This window comes from Carassius auratus, unplaced genomic scaffold (genome assembly GCF_003368295.1).
Source record: "Carassius auratus strain Wakin unplaced genomic scaffold, ASM336829v1 scaf_tig00011338, whole genome shotgun sequence".
NCBI lineage: Eukaryota > Metazoa > Chordata > Actinopteri > Cypriniformes > Cyprinidae > Carassius > Carassius auratus.
In genome coordinates, this window is record NW_020524193.1 from 23703 (window position 1) to 45862 (window position 22160).

The window sequence follows — 22160 nt, forward strand, 5'->3', positions numbered from 1 at the left end:
CTACTGTCCTGCAGAGTTAAACTTTGCAGGACAGTGGCCCACCAGGGGAAGGATTGGACACCCCTGAATTAAGTGCAGCACTGCTCGCCCACTTTTTCAGCAGCCTTGGTTCCAGAAGTATTTCTTCCATAGATTTTTCTGATAGGGATTTTCAAAAAGGAGTTAAAAAAAGAAGATATTTTGAAAAAGGTTTTCACAGAAGAAAGATCTGTAGAATTACAATGAATTGAAACTCAAATAAATGTAAATAACCCCGGCCCCGATAAATGTAATTTATAACAAAGAAAGTTTATATAGACAAACACCTAATATGAACTTGACAACCTTGTTTGGAAGTTTAAAAAAAGTTTTCAAAGGCCTTACTTAACCTCAGATACTGCACTCACTAGAGCAAACATGCTGAAGATTATAACAGATTTTAAAGAGATTCGACAGTTAAAGAGAAAAGTTTCAGGAGGGTTGAGATGAAAGACAAGGGGAACTGAAGCCCCTAAAACTGCTCTAGCAATGCCTCTGGCTGGAAAACATCAACTGCTTAGAGCTGCTGATGCTGCTGGGCTAGAATAACTATTGCTCGTGTCAACACAGTATTCAACTAGAAGCGCCTTTGGCTAGTACTTGACATCTACCCACAAGAAATCAGTGATGTGTCAAGGCTGGATCCTACATACATTCATTTGATGAATCAACAGAGCTCGGATGTAGAAATAACTGCCTTTAATGCTAAGTGATACTTTGGTGCATTCATTCCCATTCCCAGACAGATAATTAATATATTAAGACTAATACTCAAATACTGTAATACTTACAGAATACAGTGATATTCAACAGACTCTGAAGCACCAAAGAGTTTCGCCTTTGGAAGGTGACAGATACATATAATGGGAAAATAATGACCGTCTGAACATTTATGCGAACAGTAATTTCATTTAAATGATGATGTACATACAGTGTAACTACAAATAAATGTCTAAGGCAATGAAAGCTACATTTACAGCAGCTCGGACAGACACTAGTAAATAAGCAGCAGCGATGTGAAGAACAGAGGATTAATGCAAGTGCCAAAGAATAAGTACAAATCTGGAAAGCATGTTAAGAAGAAAACCCTAGGTGAACGTGAAAACGAACTGAGATCTACTGTACATGGCGTAGAGTTTGAAATCTACGCTGGCCATTGTGCACTGTAGTTCATTTACATGTTATCTGAAATCCATTTTCACTTAATTTACGCTGATATAATACATTGAATTAACATCCTGAAGCTATGTCCTTTTGATAGGAAGGAATGAAAGACTTTGGTCCAAAGCAAATAAATACATAAATGAATGCCAATCTATAATTTATAATTCTAATGGGTATCATGGTGTTAATGGAGATCTTTTACAACTCAAGCTGACTACCACTAGAGTTTGGCACGTGAGTTAGCTCAGTTAAGGCAGTCTCTCAGGCCTCTTTTCAGCTCTAGTGTGGATGATAAGCAGACCTAACTGGTGGAGTCTCCAATTCACTCCTGTCCATACTGAAGACATTCACAGTGACTGGCTGGATTGGTGCCAACCTTCGCCCATTAGTTTTCTGTCGCGACCTCTTGGCTGTCTTCTGTGGCCTTGTCACCTGAAATACAAACACAATAAACATCCCGTAAATTCGGTTTCCTTACATGCATCTGCCTCTGATGCTACAGGACTGCATTTCGAATTGTGCTAAACTGCATTTGAAGTGAATTTCAGAAAATGTACAACATTTTTTAGAGCTTTAAAATATATTTTCTTTTAAAGAAATTAATACAGTTATTCAGCAAGGATACATTGCATCGAATCAAAGTGACAGAAAAGAAAGTAGAAAATCCTGAAAAATATATCACGGTTTCCACAAAAATATTAAGCAATATTAAGGCTTCAACATTGATAATAATTAGTGTTTCTAGAGCATCAAATCAGCATATTACAGTAGATCATTTTTTGAAGGATCATGGGACACTGAAGACTGGAGTAATGCCTACTGAAAATTCAGCGTTGCTATCTCAGGAAGAAAAAAAAACATTTTAAGATATAATACAAGAGAAAATGTTATTTTTAAGTGCATTTTAAATTTTAATGATATTTCTGTATTTTTGATCAAAGAAATGCAGCCTTGATGAGAATAAGAGGCTTTTTTCAAAAATCTTAAAAATAAATAAATATAACAGTACACTTTAAAAAGGTAACTTGCAACTGTAACCATAAAGAGCTTATTCTACCGGATTTAAATAATAATAATAATAATAATTGTATAAATCAATTTATTTTTGGTGGATTCAGGGATGTTAAATTATATTTTTGACTAACACCAGTTCATCCAGATGTTACCATTTTTAGGTTACCATTTTTGTGTTCTGTATAAATGTTTTCAGTATTGCACATAGTAAGACGAAGATTTATGTGATGTGTTAAAATAAATATTTTGATGTAAAAAAAAAAAAAAAAAATTGAGATTAGAGAGAATAACAGTAAACTTAAAGGGGACATTCTTATTATGGTTAACATGAACTTACTTGCAGCCTGGGCCTGTTTGTCTCTGGGCTCGTCTGTAGGGCTCAGATCATCAGGAGGCCAGCGGAGTTCCCCGCTCTCCACCTCCCCGCTCTCAGTGGGTTCAACCACGATGGATGGCAAGCGTTTGGAAAGCTTTGGGAACCGTTCATGGGAGTCTGGGAAGATCTACAACACAGGAATATAAGATGCCACAGTACATGACAGTTCAGTGAGCTAAAGTTCTCAACATGTCCTGACAGTTTTTATGAAACAGCATGATTTGACCTTTACTTCCTGTCAGAAGATCTGAGGACCTCATTAAACCCTCTATTGGAAGCAGAAGTGTTCATTTTAGCATAAACCTGCACAAAACGTTGTTTCTTTTGTATTTTCATGATATGTTTTGTCAAATATTTACTGGAAAACAAAACCAAAAATTACTGTTAAAAATGTATTAACCTTTTTATTAACCTGTTAAAAATGTTAACCTTGGAAGCATTCAGCACTAAATCCTACTTAAAATTTTCAGTGCGTTCCCATTATAAGCAATCAGAGAGAATAATTACTTTTTTTTTTTCTTTTTTTTGGGGGGGGGGGGCAATCACTTGTAATATAAGTAAATAGATGTTTACAAAATCTCCCCTCCAGCAGTTCCATCAAAAACAATGGGTTTTTATTAATAATGTGTTTGGCATTCACCTCAAGCCTTGTGTGAGTCCTATTGCCATAGCACAGCTGAGTTCACCAGAGCAGGATGTGACTCAAGCTGTGTATGTTTATTGCTCCACAATTGCAGTGAAGTGTGAACAAGAGCGTCTTGAGAGTGTGTCTGCAACGTGGGGGCATCGAGCGAGACGTGAATTGTCTAAAAGCATCTGCGCCAACAGTGGAAAAGGGTGTGCTTTGCATGTTGGTTTACACAGTACAGAAAGAGCTTACATAACCGAGTGAATGACAGATTCAGACATGTTTCATTCAGCTAGCATATGATAGAACTGCTCATCCTGTGGTAAAGAAAGGGTAACGATAATCATTTCCTGAAAAGATTGTCTGAGGAATCTGAATTCATCCAGCAGGCTGTATGAACGAGCAGTTATCTGAAGGTTTTTTGTTTTTTTTTCAAAATGAAAGGGACTCCAATCATGCTGAAATGAATAATGGTATAGCTAAAGCTCCAATTAGACCCACTGAGACCCATCACAGTCATCTATAAGATAACCGGAAAAACACTCAGCATGTATGTGTGTCTGACCATGACTTAAAAAGTAACCTATTCCTACCCTGCTCTCTGGAATAGATGATTTTGATTGGTCAGTCGTGGGACTGAATGCTCAAATATTTTTGTAAGATGCCACTTAATGGACACACCAAGAATGAAAACTACAATTCTGCGAGAATAGTATCAATAGCACAACTATAAAGGACACAGAGGAATGATACTATTATGGGGCCATTCACACTCCACTGTGCCATTTTTTGATTGATTTTCTATGCAAAATATACACTAGATGGACGTGTTCAACTGTTGCACACATGCCATGCATCTTTTGCATTATCTTGTGCATGTCACAGCATTCTAAAAATGCAACTTGTTAAAAAAGGTTCAACTTTTAAAAAACGTGTTTATTAAACAGTAAAACAGTTGGTGTGAACAGGCTTTAAATATATGTATGTTATCATTCTCATCAACATAATGGTGCTATTTTAAGGTCACTCTCTCTTTTCATTGTCAGAAGTTAGAATTTCTCACGGGCGCCATCTTGCAAATCACTTCAGTATAAAAAAATTACTGTAAGCATAAAACCTTCCGGCAGAAGACCCGGAGTTAGCCAGCTATTAGGTCACCAAGGTCCGGATCTCGGTAAATTTTTCATGTTCAAAAATAAAATTTGTTCTCTGATTGACTGAATTGCTGCTAAGCTCCTCATATGAATGTCTGCATGTATAATTAAGAATGTGTATTTGTCACAAACGTTATCATTGCTATCAAAATGCAGTCGAACACTAGTGCAAAGATCTGTAAAACAATTAACTTAGGGGACAGAATGAAATGAAATCAACCTGTCCTTCAACCAATACACTCGTATAGGTCGTTTGTCCAAATCCCCGAAATACGACCCATCAGAGCGTATACTACAATTGCGCCCCTATCGGCAAAAGGTTATTTTCATATTAATGTTTTGTACTCTTTTATTTGCACTCTGGTTTGCGTTTCGTGAAGCTCAGTTGGTAGATCATTGTGTTATAGTTTGATATGTAATCATGCTATCATGGGTTTGATCCCAGGGAACGGAGGTGCACGAAAATGTATATGGGTTACGTTTAGGGGTGGGGTTAGGTGTGGTCATTCGAACGAACAAGCCCCCTAGTAAAATATGTAGGAAATACTGTGAGATCGGAGTAAAAAGCCCACACATTGCATTTAAATAAACGTGCGTTTTGATTGGTAATGACGTTATAGGTCATTTCATGACGACAGATGCAACGCGATACTGTCATTATTTTTACGCCCGCTAGAGGGCGCTTAACTTTAAAACGTAAATATAGGTCGTAATAAGGTGCTTGCACAAATGACCTATATGATCGTTTTTATTGGAGGACAGGCTCAATAAAATACGGAAACACTAGCCATTAAGAAGTCAATTCTATGTCATTCAGTATAGTATTCAAACTTTCACAAATCATGCTATAAACATTCATAAGAGCCCTAGACAAAGTTATCAGCTAAATAATTGTTATAAATAAAATAAAAATTATAACAGCAATATGTATGGTTGCATAAATAATAAACAACTGATAAAATTGTCCACCCCATAAATATAGTAAAGTATTAACAAACTTTGATGCAATAAATAGGGTATGATTTAAAAAAAAGTATTCATCCAAAAACATCTACATTTTGGTTTCTTTTCAAGTATTAGTGTATATAATTAGTTGTATTTATAGGGTTTCTTATAGCACAATTCTATAATAAGGGGGTTATTATAGAAACCCCCTGGACCTCACTAATTTTCAAAGCCTGGCTACGGCCATGCGTCCATACATTCACTTTGTCTTTTCTATTTTATAATTATTATTTTTTAAAACATTTTGGCAAATAGCAATTTAATGAGTCATATGATCATAATCTGTGTTAAATCCCTGTATTTGAAAATGACCAGTGAATGTATATATTATTGTATTACACTAGCCCTGTTCCTGTGGCTTGAATAAAAACATTGATATGAATTTCAAGAGAGCATCCAGCCAGTTGACTAAGAGGAGCGCAACCCACCTGAAAAGAGATGCTTTGCTCCTCAGACGCACCGCTCACACTGTAGTCTCCCACCGCAGAGTCACAGCTGTTCAGCACCTCCGTCATGCTGCCCGGTGACACACTTAAACCTACAAGTCAGGAAGAAGTGCATTTACACTCGGATAGTCACAACGTCGCTCGGTCCACTCATTTGCCTATGAATGTGGGAGAGACCGATTAATATGAGCCACCTGCAATAACAACAGCTGGGTTATTTTCTCATCTATGAAAAGATCCTGCCCAAACCATCCAGCCAATCCATGTTCACCTACCATGATGTTATGCAGAGCAAGTCTTTACATGGTTTGTTATTCAAATCAGCTCTTGCACCATTTTCGAAGAAAATTACTTTCACACTCATCAGCTAAAATCAAGCGAGAGGATACATTTATTGGGTCGCAATAATGTCAAGGCTGTTCTCCAAGTCATTCTAAATGCAAAACTCATTTAGGAGATGGAAACTGAATGGTGCCGAGCGTCCAGTTGTGCGCAGTATAGGAAATCTTTCCCATATTAAAAACTAAAATCAACAGCTTTGCTTAAGTTTACAGAACATCGCTTTTTAAATTTTACACTGTAACAACATAGTATCTTTTACATAATATTGATCTTAAATTGAACTTCTGTTTGGTGTAACCTAAAGTAGTCAGTTGGTTCAGACAAATCAAATAATACTTTAGTAAAGTCAGTTGAAGATGTAAGCACATAAAGTACATTTGTTACATCTTTATAATAATAATAATATATGTATGTATCTTGCTATATATATATTAATATGTACAGTACAGACCAAAAGTTTGGACACACCTTCTCATTCAAAGAGTTTGTTTATTTTCATGACTATGAAGTAGTGTAGAGTCAGACTGAAGCCATCAAGGGCTATTTGAGCAAGAAGGAGAGTGATGGGGTGCTGCACCAGATGACCTGGCCTCCAGAGTCACCGGACCTGAACCCAGTCGAGATGGTTTAGGGGTGAGCTGGACCGCAGACAGAAGGCAAAAAGGCCAACAAGTGATAAGCATCTCTCGGGGGAACTCCTTCAAGACTGTTTGAAGACCATTTCAGGTGAATACCTCTTAAAGCTCATCAAGAGAATACCAAGAGTGTGCAAAGCAGTAATCAAAGCAAAAGGTGGCTACTTTGAAGAACCTACAATATGACATATTTTCATTTTTTTCAAACTTTTTTATGTATATAATTCCACATGTGTTAATTCATAGGTTTGATTCCTTCAGTGTGAATCTACAATTTTCATAGTCATGAAAATAAAGAAAACCTTTTGAATGAGAGGGTGTGTCCAAACTTGAATCAGCTTTTTTGTCATCATTAATTTATATTTACTTTTTTTTTTAACTTATATTAATTTCTATTTAAGTTTTTACGTTTTGTACTCAACTAACAAAAATTTACAAAAACCCAAAGTAAAAACCTTTCCATTTTTTGTACATCAGTATCATGTAAACATACCCTAAAAAGTAAGATCTAGAGGATCAACTCCTTGTTTATTGAGCAATATTATGACAGCACTCTTGCTCGTGTGATACTGCTTAAATAATATACAGGACAGACTGGATACATTTACATTTGCATAATCTATCTGCTGCATGATCTGTCTAATGCGACGTGGACCAGCTGGTGGTCCTGAAGGCTGAATCTTCAGCCCTCCACATGCCACATACTGTATGCACACTGTCCTGCAGGAATGACGAAGGCTGGGTGACTAACACGGCCCTTTACCATGAAAACGTGCATGGTATTTAGTTGATAAAGAATGAGATTTTGTTATATAATTTATAATTTAGTTTCACAGTGTAATAGTGTGTAACCTTGTAGCATTTTATTGATTTTATATTATGGTTTTATTATTAAATGCTGCATTAAAGGCATGCACATGAGCAAGCTTACAATGTTGCACATGCACACAACAAACCTGCTTTTTTAATCTGATGACACACATACTATCACCTGATCATTTGCATGGATAAAACCAGTATCCAGGCTTAGCTGATCTGAGATAAGGCTGTGAAGAGACCACAATGATGCTTCTTATGCTTTGATGTAATGAAAAATGAAGTGAGAGACCTTCATTACAAAACAGCCACTTTAAATATATTTTGGTTTTATCTGAGAAACCAAAGGTCTGGGTATGAGGATATTATACTTTATCATTATCATTGCATTTTCCTCTTGATTCCATTTGGGAACTGCGTGACTCAAATGAATCAAAGAATGAGGGATACAGAAAACTGAGGGTGAGCAGATGAAAGAACGTAGAAATAAGCAGAACTATCAAAGAAAAGGATTAAAGGATAGTGAAAATGAAACGATGAAGAAATAAATCATTTGGATCAAAGAACGACATATTAACCTGATAAAACAGACCCACGAGCTACAATCTTACTCACTGCTATCAAAGATCACAGCAGTTTAAAGACCGAGCATGAAAAACCATCCCCAAATAATGAACTTTTTACCAAAAACACTGTTCAGATTAATTAGCAGCAAACAGATGCTGGATGGCAGACAGATAAAGGAACATAGCTGTTTATGTTCTCTGCCTTTAATGTTGGTTGAAAATGGACTGATTCGTGCTCGCTATTATGTTGATAGTGACCAGCACAAATGCAGCTCACTCCCCAGACCCTTGTTAGCATACAGGCCTTTTCACTGCTGAAAGTGAACGGCAAAGACAAAAGGGGCTTGAGAGAGGGATCAAAGGGCTGTGCGTGTGGTTGGTGCCATTTATAGTGAGACAAAACACTGTGGAAGACTGGCTTTGTAGGCGGCCACACAAAGACTTCATATGCCCATCAAAATATTTTCAGACGGGCATCCCTGAAAAAACAGTGCTGGTGTTATTGTGGCACATTGCACTTTTAAGTATCTCCGGTTTTTAAAGAAAGTCCCGTGTTCAGTAAACTCCCCGTGGAGTGCATGGTGGTTAGTTAGAGACATTATTTTCTACTATTTAAAGGTGTCTAACTATGTGTGGCTCTGCATTTCTGTGAAAAATAGAGACGGTATCTGAATAATTGAATATGACTGGGTGCAACGACAGACCTCACCCCCTTCCTGGTGACATGGAAAATCTTACTCAAATCTAGGCAATGACTGATACTGAAATGACTGTTATAGCAAAACTCAGAACTAAATGTCGCGATCACAAAGCATGCACAAAACACACTTCAAATAACACACTACCTTTCAGATTATTGACTGTTGAGAACAATACACCGTCAATAAAGCCAGACCTTTACTGCAAAACAAGTCATTTCACAAAAGAAAAACACACCGTCGCATGCAAAATTGAAAATAATAAATCGATGAATAAAGCAATGAAAAGCGCCAACAGAGATGGTCAAACTTTAAGACATTAGAAATCTGTTTTTATGTCCATCAGAATTGCATAATGTAGTTATAAAATGATTTTTACAAGGCTTCATGTTTACTTTTTCACCGCCAAAAAATGTAACTTCTGACAAGATTGACTGACCCCCAACTTATTCCAAACCCATATGGCTTTATTTATTCTGTGGAACACCAACGGAGACCCTCGGCAGGGGCAGACTTACCCATTAGGCAAAGGTCACCAAGCACCTTGGGCCCCCAAAAGCCAAGGGCCACCTAATATGCTTTTCATATACAAGACACGCATTAAACACAGACAGTAGCTGTTTATGGTGTTTATTACCATGACAACCGTCTGCATATCCAATCATGTCTGATAATTGTATCACTTGTTTATCATTTATGCAACAATATGTATTACTGTTATAGTTTTCATTAATAAGAATTGCTATATAGGTGATAAATGTAGTGCTCTTATTAATGTTTTAGCGAAAATGTAACGAATGAAATAGCATTCATCATGGCTAGTGTTTGCACATTTTATTTCAATCTGTAACCTAGATATTCTACATCTATCTGTGTACTTGTGGTAAATGCTACTGTTTTTAATATAAAGTTTCTGACAGATAATATCATGGTGTTTTTCTTACAGAATGTGTAATCATATCAGCAATAACCTGTCCGTGGGCTTTTTTGATTACTGTCAGTTTAAGTGCTGGCGATCAGTGTAGACCAATATTGCTATGAAAATGAATAAAAAACAAATATTTCAAATATTTTGCAAATAAGATAAGATAAAGGTATCGCTAACCCTAAACTGCAACTTCCCATTTTATTTACCTTCTAAAGCAGGGGTGTCAAACTCAAATCCTGGAGGGCCAGAGCCCTGCACAGTTTATATTCAACCCTAATTAAACAGACCTGATCCAACTACTCAAGTTCTTCAGGCTTATCTGAAAACTACATGGTATGTGTGTTGGAGCAGGATTGGAACAAATCTCTGCGGGAATTGAGTTTGACACCCACGTTCTAAAGTGTAAAATTAAGAGGAAAAGACAAGTCCAAAGACGCTTATTATAGTTGGATCTGGCAACCTGTGTCCTCTCTCACAACTCAGCCTCACGCAGACACTCGTATGAGGAGTTTTAAATAGAAAATTTGTCATTCAGAGAACAAATTTTATTTATGAACATGAAAAATATACCTGGTGCCCAGAGCCTCGCTGGAAACCTAACTCATCAGCAGACTTTTCTATAGTCAATATAGGTTTTTACACACTTTTCTCATTCTTACTAATTCAAGTTTTTACATGAATGAATCTCTGAAGGGAACCGACTGTCTTCAGAAAAGTATCGATGCCAGTTTTTTTCACTTTATCTGTTAAAGTAGCGTTTATGAGTGCAGCGCTGCTTCGTTTACAGTCGTTATCGGGAAAAACCGATACATTTCTGACATTCCACAAGCGCCTCCAACTAGCAGAGAATGAATATGCATTTTCAGTAATTCAATCTATAGTTTTGTTCAGACTAATGCAAAAATCCACCCACGTAACCACATTTTAAATGAATCTAACCTTTTATACTTCTGACTCATCCCTTTTCTAAAAAAGAAAAAAAAAAGGTTAAAAAAGGTTAAAAAGTCTCAAGGTTGATCTAGGTCAGGGATGGTGAACTCCGGTCCTGCAGTTCAGCTCCAACCCTAACCCTTCAGACCTTGATTAGCTTGTTCAGGTGTGTTTGATTAGGGTTGAAGCAAAACACTGCAGTGCTGCAGCTCTCCAGGACCGATCTTCTCCACCCCTGATCTAGGTAAATGTGTGCAAATATATAGGGCTTCATTCCTAAAATTTGCCTGGGCCCCCCAATTCACTAAAGCCGCTTCTGACCCTCAGTCACCATTCACTTTCATTGCATCCTAAGACTTCCATTTTCTTTCTTTCTTCCTTTTTTATTTATTTATTTATTTATTTACAGCAATGTAATCTCTGTAACATAAACATTGGTAGTTCACTAGCATAACTATTTTCCTGAAAGTTTTATTTGGAGAAAGGAGTGTTGTTATGCACAAACCATGCTATAGCAAGAGTGTCTTTTAATATTATTCAGAATATCAATAACAACGTTAAAAATTTAATATATATATATATATATATATATATATATATATATATATATATATATATATATACATATATATATATATATATATATATATATATATATATATATATATATATATTAGTCCTTTTTATGCAACAAAAGCATGCACAGGTATTGGTCAGCACCCAGACTTGAACTATTCGTTGTTGTTATATCACTTTTCCCAACAACTGATTAGATAAGATTATCTATCTAAAAAGCGTCGAGTAAAAAGATTTTGTTACTAAGAGTCCCGTGACTCTTAATAAGTGCCAGGATGCATTTCAGAAAGAATGTGGGTTTAGAAAGGTATGAGGGTGAATAAATGATATTGCTTTAATATCAGAATGATGCTGGAGCTATAATAAGAGACCAAATCCGAACGCATGATAATGGCAAAGTAACAAAGATAAGAAAAGCAGACTATTTTTGACAATTATTTTAATTAGAGCGCATCATTAGTCAAAGAAAAGCGCTGACATGAATAGCTGAGTAATTCTAAATTTTCGTGTTGTTATTTAAAATATTGCGTTAGCACCAGAAACTTGTTTCAATTCAGGCTATAACAGGCTAGACCTATTCGAAATCACTTGCATGAAAATATATGACACATAGTGCAACAATTTTGGTGCACTGAATTCTGGTGATCAAGCTCATGCGCGCATTTGCACGGCCGGTGTGTAAAGTGCTCATACCTGTAGCCTTCTGAAGTGTTGTCTCTCCGCGTAAAGCCCGTGACTGCTGCTCTTTCCAGTGGATGTGTCTGCTAGACACAGTCAGACTCAAGTCAGATTCTCCCAGACTAAAGCTGTTACCTCAGAGCGCGCGACTGTAATTTCATGCACACTCACCCGAGTCACAAGAGCACGACTGTGTGAGAGTGTGAGTGAGTGAGTAAGAGAGAGAGAGACACCTCTGGCTCTCACGATGGTTTTAAGATGCAAATAGTTTAGCTTAGTATTGTGCAATTGCCATAAGTCAAATACTGAATATGCATATACCCCAGTTAAAAAGAAATTATGAAATGTTTAATGTCCTCTACAAATCATGTAATGGTTACCTTTTCACATATTATCTCTGAAATGCATGTATGATTTATTTTCAACAATGCATTTTAATTAAAATAAATGTAATTTGTTAATAAAGTATTGTAAATCTTGTTATCAGGTGTGTGAACTACTCAGCTACTCAAATCTAAAAATATACTATAAATGTGCTAATCTAAATCATTTTAAGGTCTTTAGATCAAGTACAAGATCATTTGTAGAATACACTTTAGTATTTTGTCGATTTGTTGTTATAATATTATAAATATTCTGAATTAAAAAGATTTTCATTCTTTATTACATTCCAAAGGCATTTCTCCTCACATTTTTATGTCATTACAACATGACTTGAACATGACTTGTTACTACAACATGACTTGACAAAGTAATTTATCACTGAAAAAAAAAAATGTATGTAGAAGTCTTACAACTATAAAATTAACTGTTGAGTAATTAAGTGTTTAGTTACAGTTTCAAGTCGATTATATAGTCAGTGCCTTGTGATTATTCAGGTTGCTTAACAAATTTTATGCATCAAATTTGCATTATTGAAGAAATCTCTGCTGTCTCTTGAATACGGTCAAAATTATATTAATAAAATCTGGAAACTTTTTTCACTAAAGGAAATTTCTGGTGAGGTACTTTTTTTTTTTTTTTTTTTACAAAGTATCTATACTTTCATTTAAGTATAATTTCTCACCATTTTTTCCCTTTCTGCATGGAAATCAATAAAGATTATATTAATATGGTTGACTGGTTATTCAGTATTGTTCCCTTTCATGCTTCGTCATGTGAAACCTTAGAAACTGCACTTACACCTAATGGAGAATGACATATTGTGAACAAGGACTTAAAAAAAGAATATGAATTGAGTTAATTGACTTTAATCACAGCTGCCATGCCATTAAAGCACCCCATATCTATTCTGTACCCATAACGTCTTATCATAAAGGACATTTTAAACACATTGTCTTGTCATATCTTAGTCATTTACATGACTGATCATGATTCAATTGTTGCCATAATGGTTGTTAGTTATTAATTCAAGCTAATCAGACCATAATATAATTTATACATTTCTAAATAATAAATATACTGTAGCTAAAGATGTAACTGTCAGTTGTGGGAACTGAGTGTGAGATTTGTATTGTCTGGCGTATTTAAAGTAGTTTGCTAGTGAAGTGATGTAAAAAGTCATGACCTGTGGAGTTCACACACTAACATAACTATTAGACTGGTATCTTATGCTGACATTTCTGTCTCAAATTACACAGCGTGATGGAAAACAGAATGAGAAGTCAAATGTCAGAGGTTATGGCATCTCACCTTCCTATTGGCTCAGCCCTGATTCTGATGATGATGTCACAGCGAGTAATGAGTGAAAGGAGATGCTGCCATTCATATAGAGATCACCTCACAGCCTGGGATCCAGCAGAACACAGACCTCAGACAGGCAGATTTTTCCAGTGGCTCTGTAACTTGACAAGGAAAGGTATCCATTTTGACACATACACCTCTGTGCATGTTAATTTTTAAACACAAAGAGCCAGTGTCAGTTCAGTGCAATGTTTGTGTATTCCTGTACCAAATATAAGAATAAATAAATAAATATATTTAGCTAGTTAGTTATATATCAAATATATCAACAAATTTTCAACTGAACACAAAAGTATGCCTTTTTCAGAACTGATTTCTCTTTTCTGATTTTTGCAATGAGTTTTAAGTGACTGTTAATATTATTATATTTTTTCGTCAGTGTGTTAAATCAGTTGACCTTATAATGATCTTATTATATCTGACACTACAACTTACTGAATAATTAGTGTCTCACGCAATTTCTCCATGAGTGTTTCAACAACAAAAATACAGCGTGTTGAAAACACTGTCACATAACCTGAGAAAATCCATCCAGTGTCCATATACTAGCGAGAAAAATTTATACCAGAGAGGAGAATTTTGCAAAAAAAAAAGTTTTTTTTAAAGCATTTATTATATTTTTATTCATATTATTACTCTTTTTTTTAATTAGAATTAATAAAAATGTATAGATTTTACTTTGTTATAACTTTTAGTCCCAATAGACTAACATTTGAAGTCTAGTAGGAATGTATAGCTGTGTAGGGTAATGTTTCATAGGATTTATTCATTCTTTTTTTATGCCATGCAGGTTGTGTCAGGATCTTGGCAAGGAGGAACTCAGGTGCAGACAGGATTTACAACACAAACAGGTTTATTTACAAAAAGGGGAAAATAAAAACCCACGAGGGGGAAAACAAGGACTAGGGCAGATACAAAAACAACTAAACAGGACTGATAAGGTAAGATAAACAAAGACTGAAAACTAGAGAACACTGACTACAAATAAACACTCACGGTATACAGGACACAGTATCTTAAAGGGGTTACCAGGGTATTATCACGAATCAAAATCACAATCCTTAGGGAACAAACCTCAATGAACCGACGCAAGACAGAGCACACTAGGAAAGCTAAATAGAGGGAACAATCAAGACACGACAGGTGGCACAGATGGGACAATCAAGACACGACTAGGTTAACAAGGGGGGCGGGGCAAGGGAACGAGACAACACAAGCACATGGCCCAAAGACAAGGCCATGCGCTTGTACACAAAACACGGGTCTGTCATGATCCTGCCTCAAGACTAGGAAAACTCAAGGACACGAGGGCAGAATCATGACAGAACCCCTCCCTTAAGGAGCGGCTTCCAGACGCTCCTCAAGGGAACATCAAACACGAGACATGACTGACATGACGGACTGGGACACCGACACAAACCAACAAGACATGACAAATAATAACAAAGGCAGACATGAATACACGACGGCAGGGTTAGGGTGACAAATCAAAAAAAACAAACAGGGAAGGGGAGGAGGCGGGACCACAAAGTTCATGGGGGACAGACCAGGGTGAGTGGGTGGGGCAGGAGTTTTAGGAGGACAGGACGAAGGCTGACGACGGGGGGTACGGGCAGGTCTGGGTGGTGAGGGGCGGGGAGGGGTCTCGGGACAACTGACAGGGGACCTGATAGGAGCAGACAAGGGACGCGGGGCAACACTTACGGGACGCGGGGCAAGACTTACGGGACGCGGGGAGACGACAGCTGGACGCGGGGGGACAACATCTACTGGACACGGGACGACAACATCTACTGGACACGGGACATCTACGGGACACGGGGCAACATCTACTGGACACGGGGGGACAACAGGACACGGGACATCTACGGGACATGGGGCCACATCAACAGGATACATGACTACATCAGCAGGACACGGGGCAACACTCACGGGACACGGGGAGACGACATCTACGGGACACGGGGAGACGACATCAGGACACTCGGGATTTCTGGGGACAGGGTCTGAGGACAAGACAGGACTGACGGGGACTTCTAGGATACGGACAAGACTAGACAAATAATCTGAAAAGGCTTTAGCCGCTAAGACAATTGGCATCTCCTTACGAGATGAGACACACTGAACTAAAGTCTTGGCTGCAGAGTCGGCCGCGGCACTCTCCTGCGCTCTCACGACTGCCGACTTGCATACTGCCCTCTTCTTTGCCGGCTCGGGCACGCCAGCGCTCACCGCTGCTGGCTCGGACACGCTCACCGCTGCTGGCACGGGCACGCCAGCGCTCTCCGCTGCTGGCACGGGCACGCCAGCGCTCTCCGCTGCTGGCACGGGAGGAGACAGGGTCACAGGACCGGCAGGCCCCCTCTTCCTCCTCTTCCTCCTTGGGCGCGGTGCAGAGGCCACAGCTGGGTCAGAGGCGGGTTGGGGGAGTTTGGTCTCGGGCAGGGCAGTCTCGGACGCCGAAGACTCAGAAGTTGACTCCCATGAAAACCGTCTCCCTCGTTTCATGGGGAGACTGCTGGCTGTGGAGGGCACCTCAGGACTCTGGGAGGGGCTTGCCTGATCCCCCAGGGTTGCCACGGCCAGGACACGACCCTCAGGGATCGTTGGCAGCTGGGTAGGTGGAGGGGACCTCTGTGGCTCCTCCTGGGAGATGCTTTCCCACAGCCGGGCATAATTACGGAGGACCCATTCCCCCTCAGGCGAGTATGGGAGGGTGACCCCCTTCCTGTCGGCGGGGGATGACGTCCAGCACAGCCTCCGGAACTCCGCCTGACACTGAAGCTCAGAGGCCCTCCTGCCTGCTGAGTTCCTTGGTGGTCGGTTCATTCTGTCAGGATCTTGGCAAGGAGGAACTCAGGTGCAGACAGGATTTACAACACAAACAGGTTTATTTACAAAAAGGGGAAAATAAAAACCCACGAGGGGGAAAACAAGGACTAGGGCCCAAAGACAAGGCCATGCGCTTGTACACAAAACACGGGTCTGTCATGATCCTGCCTCAAGACTAGGAAAACTCAAGGACACGAGGGCAGAATCATGACAGGTTGGAGTTATACGCTGATTTTCTATCGTGGTCTAGGACCCCCTGAATTAGCCTTGGCTCTGCCACTGTATGTGCTGACATTTATTTCTCATTAAAAAAAAGACCAGACCAGTTTCTTTAGTCTCACATCAAACACAAACTGAGATGCAGTTTCCACAGAGAGTTCAAGAGGTACCAGCTCAGGACCGAGACACAGACTTGCAGACATTGCCGGCTTGCAGAGTAATTGAAATGTAGAGCTCCTCCCCTCCTCTTCTTTCCTCTTCACTCTTTACTTTATAGGACTGCTGTGTGTCTTTGAACGAAGAGCTCTGAACTCTGCGTGTGTGGAGGAGTGTTATAGACTGACCTTTCAGTAATTTTGTCATCTCGTACAAATTCACTTCAGGCCTGTTTTCTGACATTCTCTATTCATTCAACCAATTAGCACTTCATGCATCTGCCTACTCTCCCTGGGCTTTTGTGGAAGTCTCAGATTGAAAGCTTCTCTGGGGAAAATAAGTAATTAACTGAAATTTCTTTCAATATCCTGATGTCCTCCGGCTGAAAAGGAATCTCTAACATCAGTCCGCAATGTTAAGTTTGATTGAAGTATGAATAAAAATTTGTATTGATAGTGTGTGATAGTGGCTTTTCTACAAGTTACAAATCTGAATAATTGTTCACTCTATATAATCTTCATTTAGCACTACATACATTATACCAGTCAAATGTATAAAAGCACTGAATTTACTTAATTTTTTTGAGTGTGTGATACTTTTGTGTCATATTAATTTCTTTATAAAACTAAAATTGAAAAGAATGAGCTGAACTGGATAATGAAGTCAACAAGAGCTTCAGCTTACAGCTCACACGTAAATTCCTTCAGTACTGTTTAAAAAGCAATTGTGGATGAACTGAACTTATTTGTCATAAGTTTAGACAACACCAACTAGAAACTATCCCAGAAAGACTGTTTTTAACCAAATATATGGAGAGATACAAAAAAGTTGTGGACATGTTATGTAACTGAATATTCAGATATTACATAATATTCCTGTGGCTCAGTGTTAGCAGTGCAAAAGGTCATGGGTTCATTTCCCAGGGAAAAATGTATAGCCTGAATGCAATGTAAGTCACTTTGGATAAAAGTGTCTGATAAATGTAAATGTATTATTATATAATATTAAATAATATTAATAAAATGGATTAATAAAATAACATCTTTATATTCTACCAGTTAATTTTGTATTACTGCACTAAAGAAATATGTCTGAAAAAATATTTCTAAAATGTGGAAAATGTAATTAATATAATTACTATTGTTTTTCTAAAACAAGGACTATAAAAGACATATGTAGCGTAATCATACTTTACATACGTAATCATAACTCCTATTAAATTGCAAGTGCAATTGGACGTCCTCTAGTTTAACTGATAGAACATTTTGCCAAGATCATGGGTATACACATAATCATGGTATAGATGTTTTCCTTCTTTTTTTTACAGGGATTAATGCTTTTTTTAAACATGATGCATTATAATGTTACCAAAGATTTCAATTTTGAATTAATGCTACACTCTAAAAAACGCTGGGTTGTTTTTTCAACCCAACTGCTGGGTTGAGGCCGTTGGATAGGACTTTGGGATGTTTTAACCCAAGTTTGGGTTGAAAATAACTATCTTTTTTAACCCAGCGGGGGTGGGTTGAGGACGCGGACGTGAAGGAGAGCACGCACGTCACGTCAAAATCGTACGTCTCTCCAGTGCGAGCAGCCGCCATTTTCTCAGCGTGATAGAAGCGAGAAGCGAGTGAAAGACTATGGTAAGTAACGTTAAATATTCAAAATGTAAAGTTATCTTTTATTGTTTACCCGGTTGTATGAAAGGGGGAAGGTTTTATGAAAGGCGGAAACAAAGGAGCTTAACGTTATATCTAACGTTATATAAAAAAACGGACGCGGTTTTCGCCTCGGACACGGAGGTCTTAACTGCCTCATGTAACGTTACTGAACGGAGGATGTACTTTTAATATAACGTCTGTGAATGTATTTTGTCATATTTACATAAGATTTTACATTATCTGTTCTCTTTGAGGCGTTAACAGACGGTTATGGTCACGGTTACGCTCATGTGAATTTGTCTTTTTTTTTCGCGGTTAAACTGAATGTATGTTTGTCTCCTAAAGGAAACGGCATTGTGTAGTAAAGACTAGCATAATTATTTTGAGGCTGTTGAAGTGGTAACTGTTAAAAGTATGTTTTACATGTAATATTTCAGACTTGTCCAGCTCCTGTCTTCATTGTCCTCGCGCCGAGAGTTAAAGACACAGAAGCTGTTTGTGTGAGGAGTCACAGACCTGTGTGAGGATGAGGTGGAGGTGTTCTTCTGAAGAGAGGGACAGACGGGTTAAGGAGAGTAAACTTCAGAATAACATCAAGTTATCTTTATTTTTACTAAGACTAAAATAATGTGTGTTTTTTTTTAGATGTTGAATTCCAGAGACGAGATAACTTCATTCTTTTGAGACTGATGTAAGTTAAATTATTATTACTTTTTTTTTTTTAGAAAATTTATGTTTCTGTTGTGTCCTGCCTGTTAACTTCACATTTTGATGCAAAAACAGTGTGATTTTATATATGTATGTATGTATATGTTAATATTTTATTGAAACCATTGATGTCCCTCTTTGCAGAACTCAAACTAACTGGAGTTAAGGACACAGAAGTCTGCTTGTGTGAGGAGGTGGTTTTCTCAGCTTCTTCTGAAGAGAGGGAAAGATCGTTTAAGGCAAGTAAACTTCATAATTTCATGTTATCAGTTGTTGTTTTTTTACTAAGAGTAAAATAATGTTTGTTTTTTGTTTTTGTAGATGTTAAAAGCAAGAGACATGGGAGATCATCATTCCCTTGAGATTTTATGTAAGTTATTTTTAGAAAATAAATTTTTCTGTTGTCTCCTGCCAGTTTACTTCACATTTTGATGCAACAACAGTGTGATTACGTGCTCATTTCATTAAGACCATTGATGTCTGTGTTTTTTATTACAGAACTCAAACCAACTTTGGAGTTGTCTGATTTGGAGAGTCATTACTCTTGGTCTTCGCTCTTAGAGGTAAAGTTCACACAAAAAATCATTTACTTGCCCTCAAGTCATTCCAAACCTATAAGACTTTTGTCTGTCTTTACAACATAAATTAATATATTTTTAGTTTTCTCATAATATTTGTTAATCCATTTATAGTTTAGATAATCAGTATTTTCAAGCTTCATAAATATAGAGTTATTCTATAAATTCTGATATTTATATATGAATACATCTTAAATTATATGATAGCAAACATGTATGTTCAAAATAAAATACTGGTCTCCCAGACCAGCAATGGAGGACACAAAAAGAGAATATTAAATATATTCATATGTTTTCCAAAAAATGAACAGAGTTTGTATGAGTCTGGAAAAACATGGGGAGAGTAAATTATGAACATTTTAATTATTTGGTGTACTAACGGTTTGAAGAGCAGCCCTCCATGTACATGAATATTGTGAGGTATGTGAATGTCATGTCTGTTTTAATGTTTCAGTAAAGAAGCTTTCTGAAAGCAATATTTATTCAAACAATATCGCCTGTCCTCACACTAGTGCTGCCATTATAGCATTCTGGAGCGCTGTGGTAGACAGAGACATTAAACAACCGCACAAAGTGTTGAAACTTTAAAACCGATTATTTTACCTATCCTTACGGATGTGAATACACCTCTACCTGAAAATGGATAGTTTAATTAAATGTTTAATTTTTTCAAATGTGTTTCTCTTAGGCCACTGATGAAGAGCAGGCGGTGACTGGGATGAATGCTGGTCAGAGAGGAGAATCTTCTTTCCCCTAAACTGATGCAGCGGTGGTTTTAAAGGAGGACGCTGCCCTGGATGATGTAGAAGATGTCACATGCTGTGCTGATGGGGTTTCTTTATGATTACATCAGTTATGCTAAAGAGATCATGAAAATTGACTGTGATGCATGATCTGTATTCATGGACTATGAAACAAACTGTAAGTGTATAATTTGTTAAAAAAAAAAAAGTTAAATGCTTTTTCTGTGTTGTTTAGTAGAAAAGTTTACACTCTGTCATTCATACACCTGCTCACATTCTTTCACACACACACACACACACACACACATGCGTCTGTTAAATGTTATAATATCAAAGTTAATGTTGTGATTTATTTGTGTACTGTCATGCCAGAATAGTTGGAAAAAAAACTAACTAATTGTAAATTTATTGTATGGGTTTTCGTATATTTTTATACAATATATACAATTGAACAAAGTCCAGTTTGATCTTAAGTTATATTCATCAAATGTTCAATGCTTTGTTTATGAACTCTGTAGCTGTTAATGCCATCCTTTTCTGCATTTCTTCTAACATGTTACTTTTTGACTTTTCTCTTGTTTTTAATAAATATTTTCCTTTTGGTAATTATTATTTGTGTGTAAAAGTGATATTTAAAATGAACAACATTTTTAGGTTTAATGCCTAGCTCAATTTGGGTTAATTTTAACGTAGAAATGCATTGTTTCCCCACATGGCTGCACTCTGCGAGTTTATTTTCTGCCAGCAGGAGGCGCTAAGAGCGAGAGAGGTAAGGGTTTCTCCGGTAACGGCTGCAGAGCGGTGCTGAGCTCACAAACGCTGCCTTATCAAGCACATGCGAAATGATATCGAACATTTTCTAAATACAGTAGTTTTCCTTCTGAAATACAGTGATAAAAAAACGCCCGCTTTGCTTTTTTAAACCCTGCAATATAGTCATTTTAAACCATAAAAAAGGCAACCCAGCAGGCTGGGTTAAATATGATAACCCAACTGGTTGGGTTAAAACAACCCAGCGCTGGGTTCGTCCCTTTTTGACCCAGCGCTGGGTTGTCAAAATAACCCAAATTGGGTTGTTTTCAACCCAGCAGTTTTTAGAGTGTATATTCTTTTGATTTTTCTATCCTGCAAAGGTTACACAAAAATATTCGGCAAAACACAACTGATTTCAACATAGCAAATTGATTTCTGAAGCAATCGCGTGACACTGAACAGTGTCACTCAGCTTTGCATCACACAAATAAATTAAATTCTGAAATATATTGAAATGTGCTGAATGTATGGGATCATTGTGTCAAGGAAGAAAGACTGTAACGACAATCATGATTTTAGAGTGAATCCATACTCATGCTCACAAATGTAGTGTTTGCAAGACATTGTTTAGGGGACAAGATGATGGCAAACATCATGTTTTTAAAGGCCAGTTTCTAGATTTATTTGCATTAATGATGCCCAATCCCACAACATGAATGAATTAATGAAGCTCTCACGCTTGTGCAGCAGCAGATGCAAAGGACTGGTGCTCCCTCTGCTGCAACAATGCATG

The 22160-nt window shown here is 37.6% G+C and overlaps 1 protein-coding gene across 1 annotated transcript; it reads right to left on the minus strand.

The window, feature by feature from the left end:
* Positions 1-259: 259 nt before the first annotated feature.
* On the minus strand, positions 260-12189 carry LOC113073079 (protein LBH-like). Its single transcript, XM_026245987.1, has 4 exons — positions 11990-12189; positions 5788-5897; positions 2534-2699; positions 260-1614 (listed from the first exon to the last, which is right to left on the minus strand). Exons 2-4 carry the CDS (start codon positions 5872-5874, stop codon positions 1568-1570), a joined length of 300 nt encoding a protein of 99 aa, XP_026101772.1. The 5' UTR covers positions 5875-5897; positions 11990-12189; the 3' UTR covers positions 260-1567.
* Between the last annotated feature and the right edge of the window lie 9971 nt (positions 12190-22160).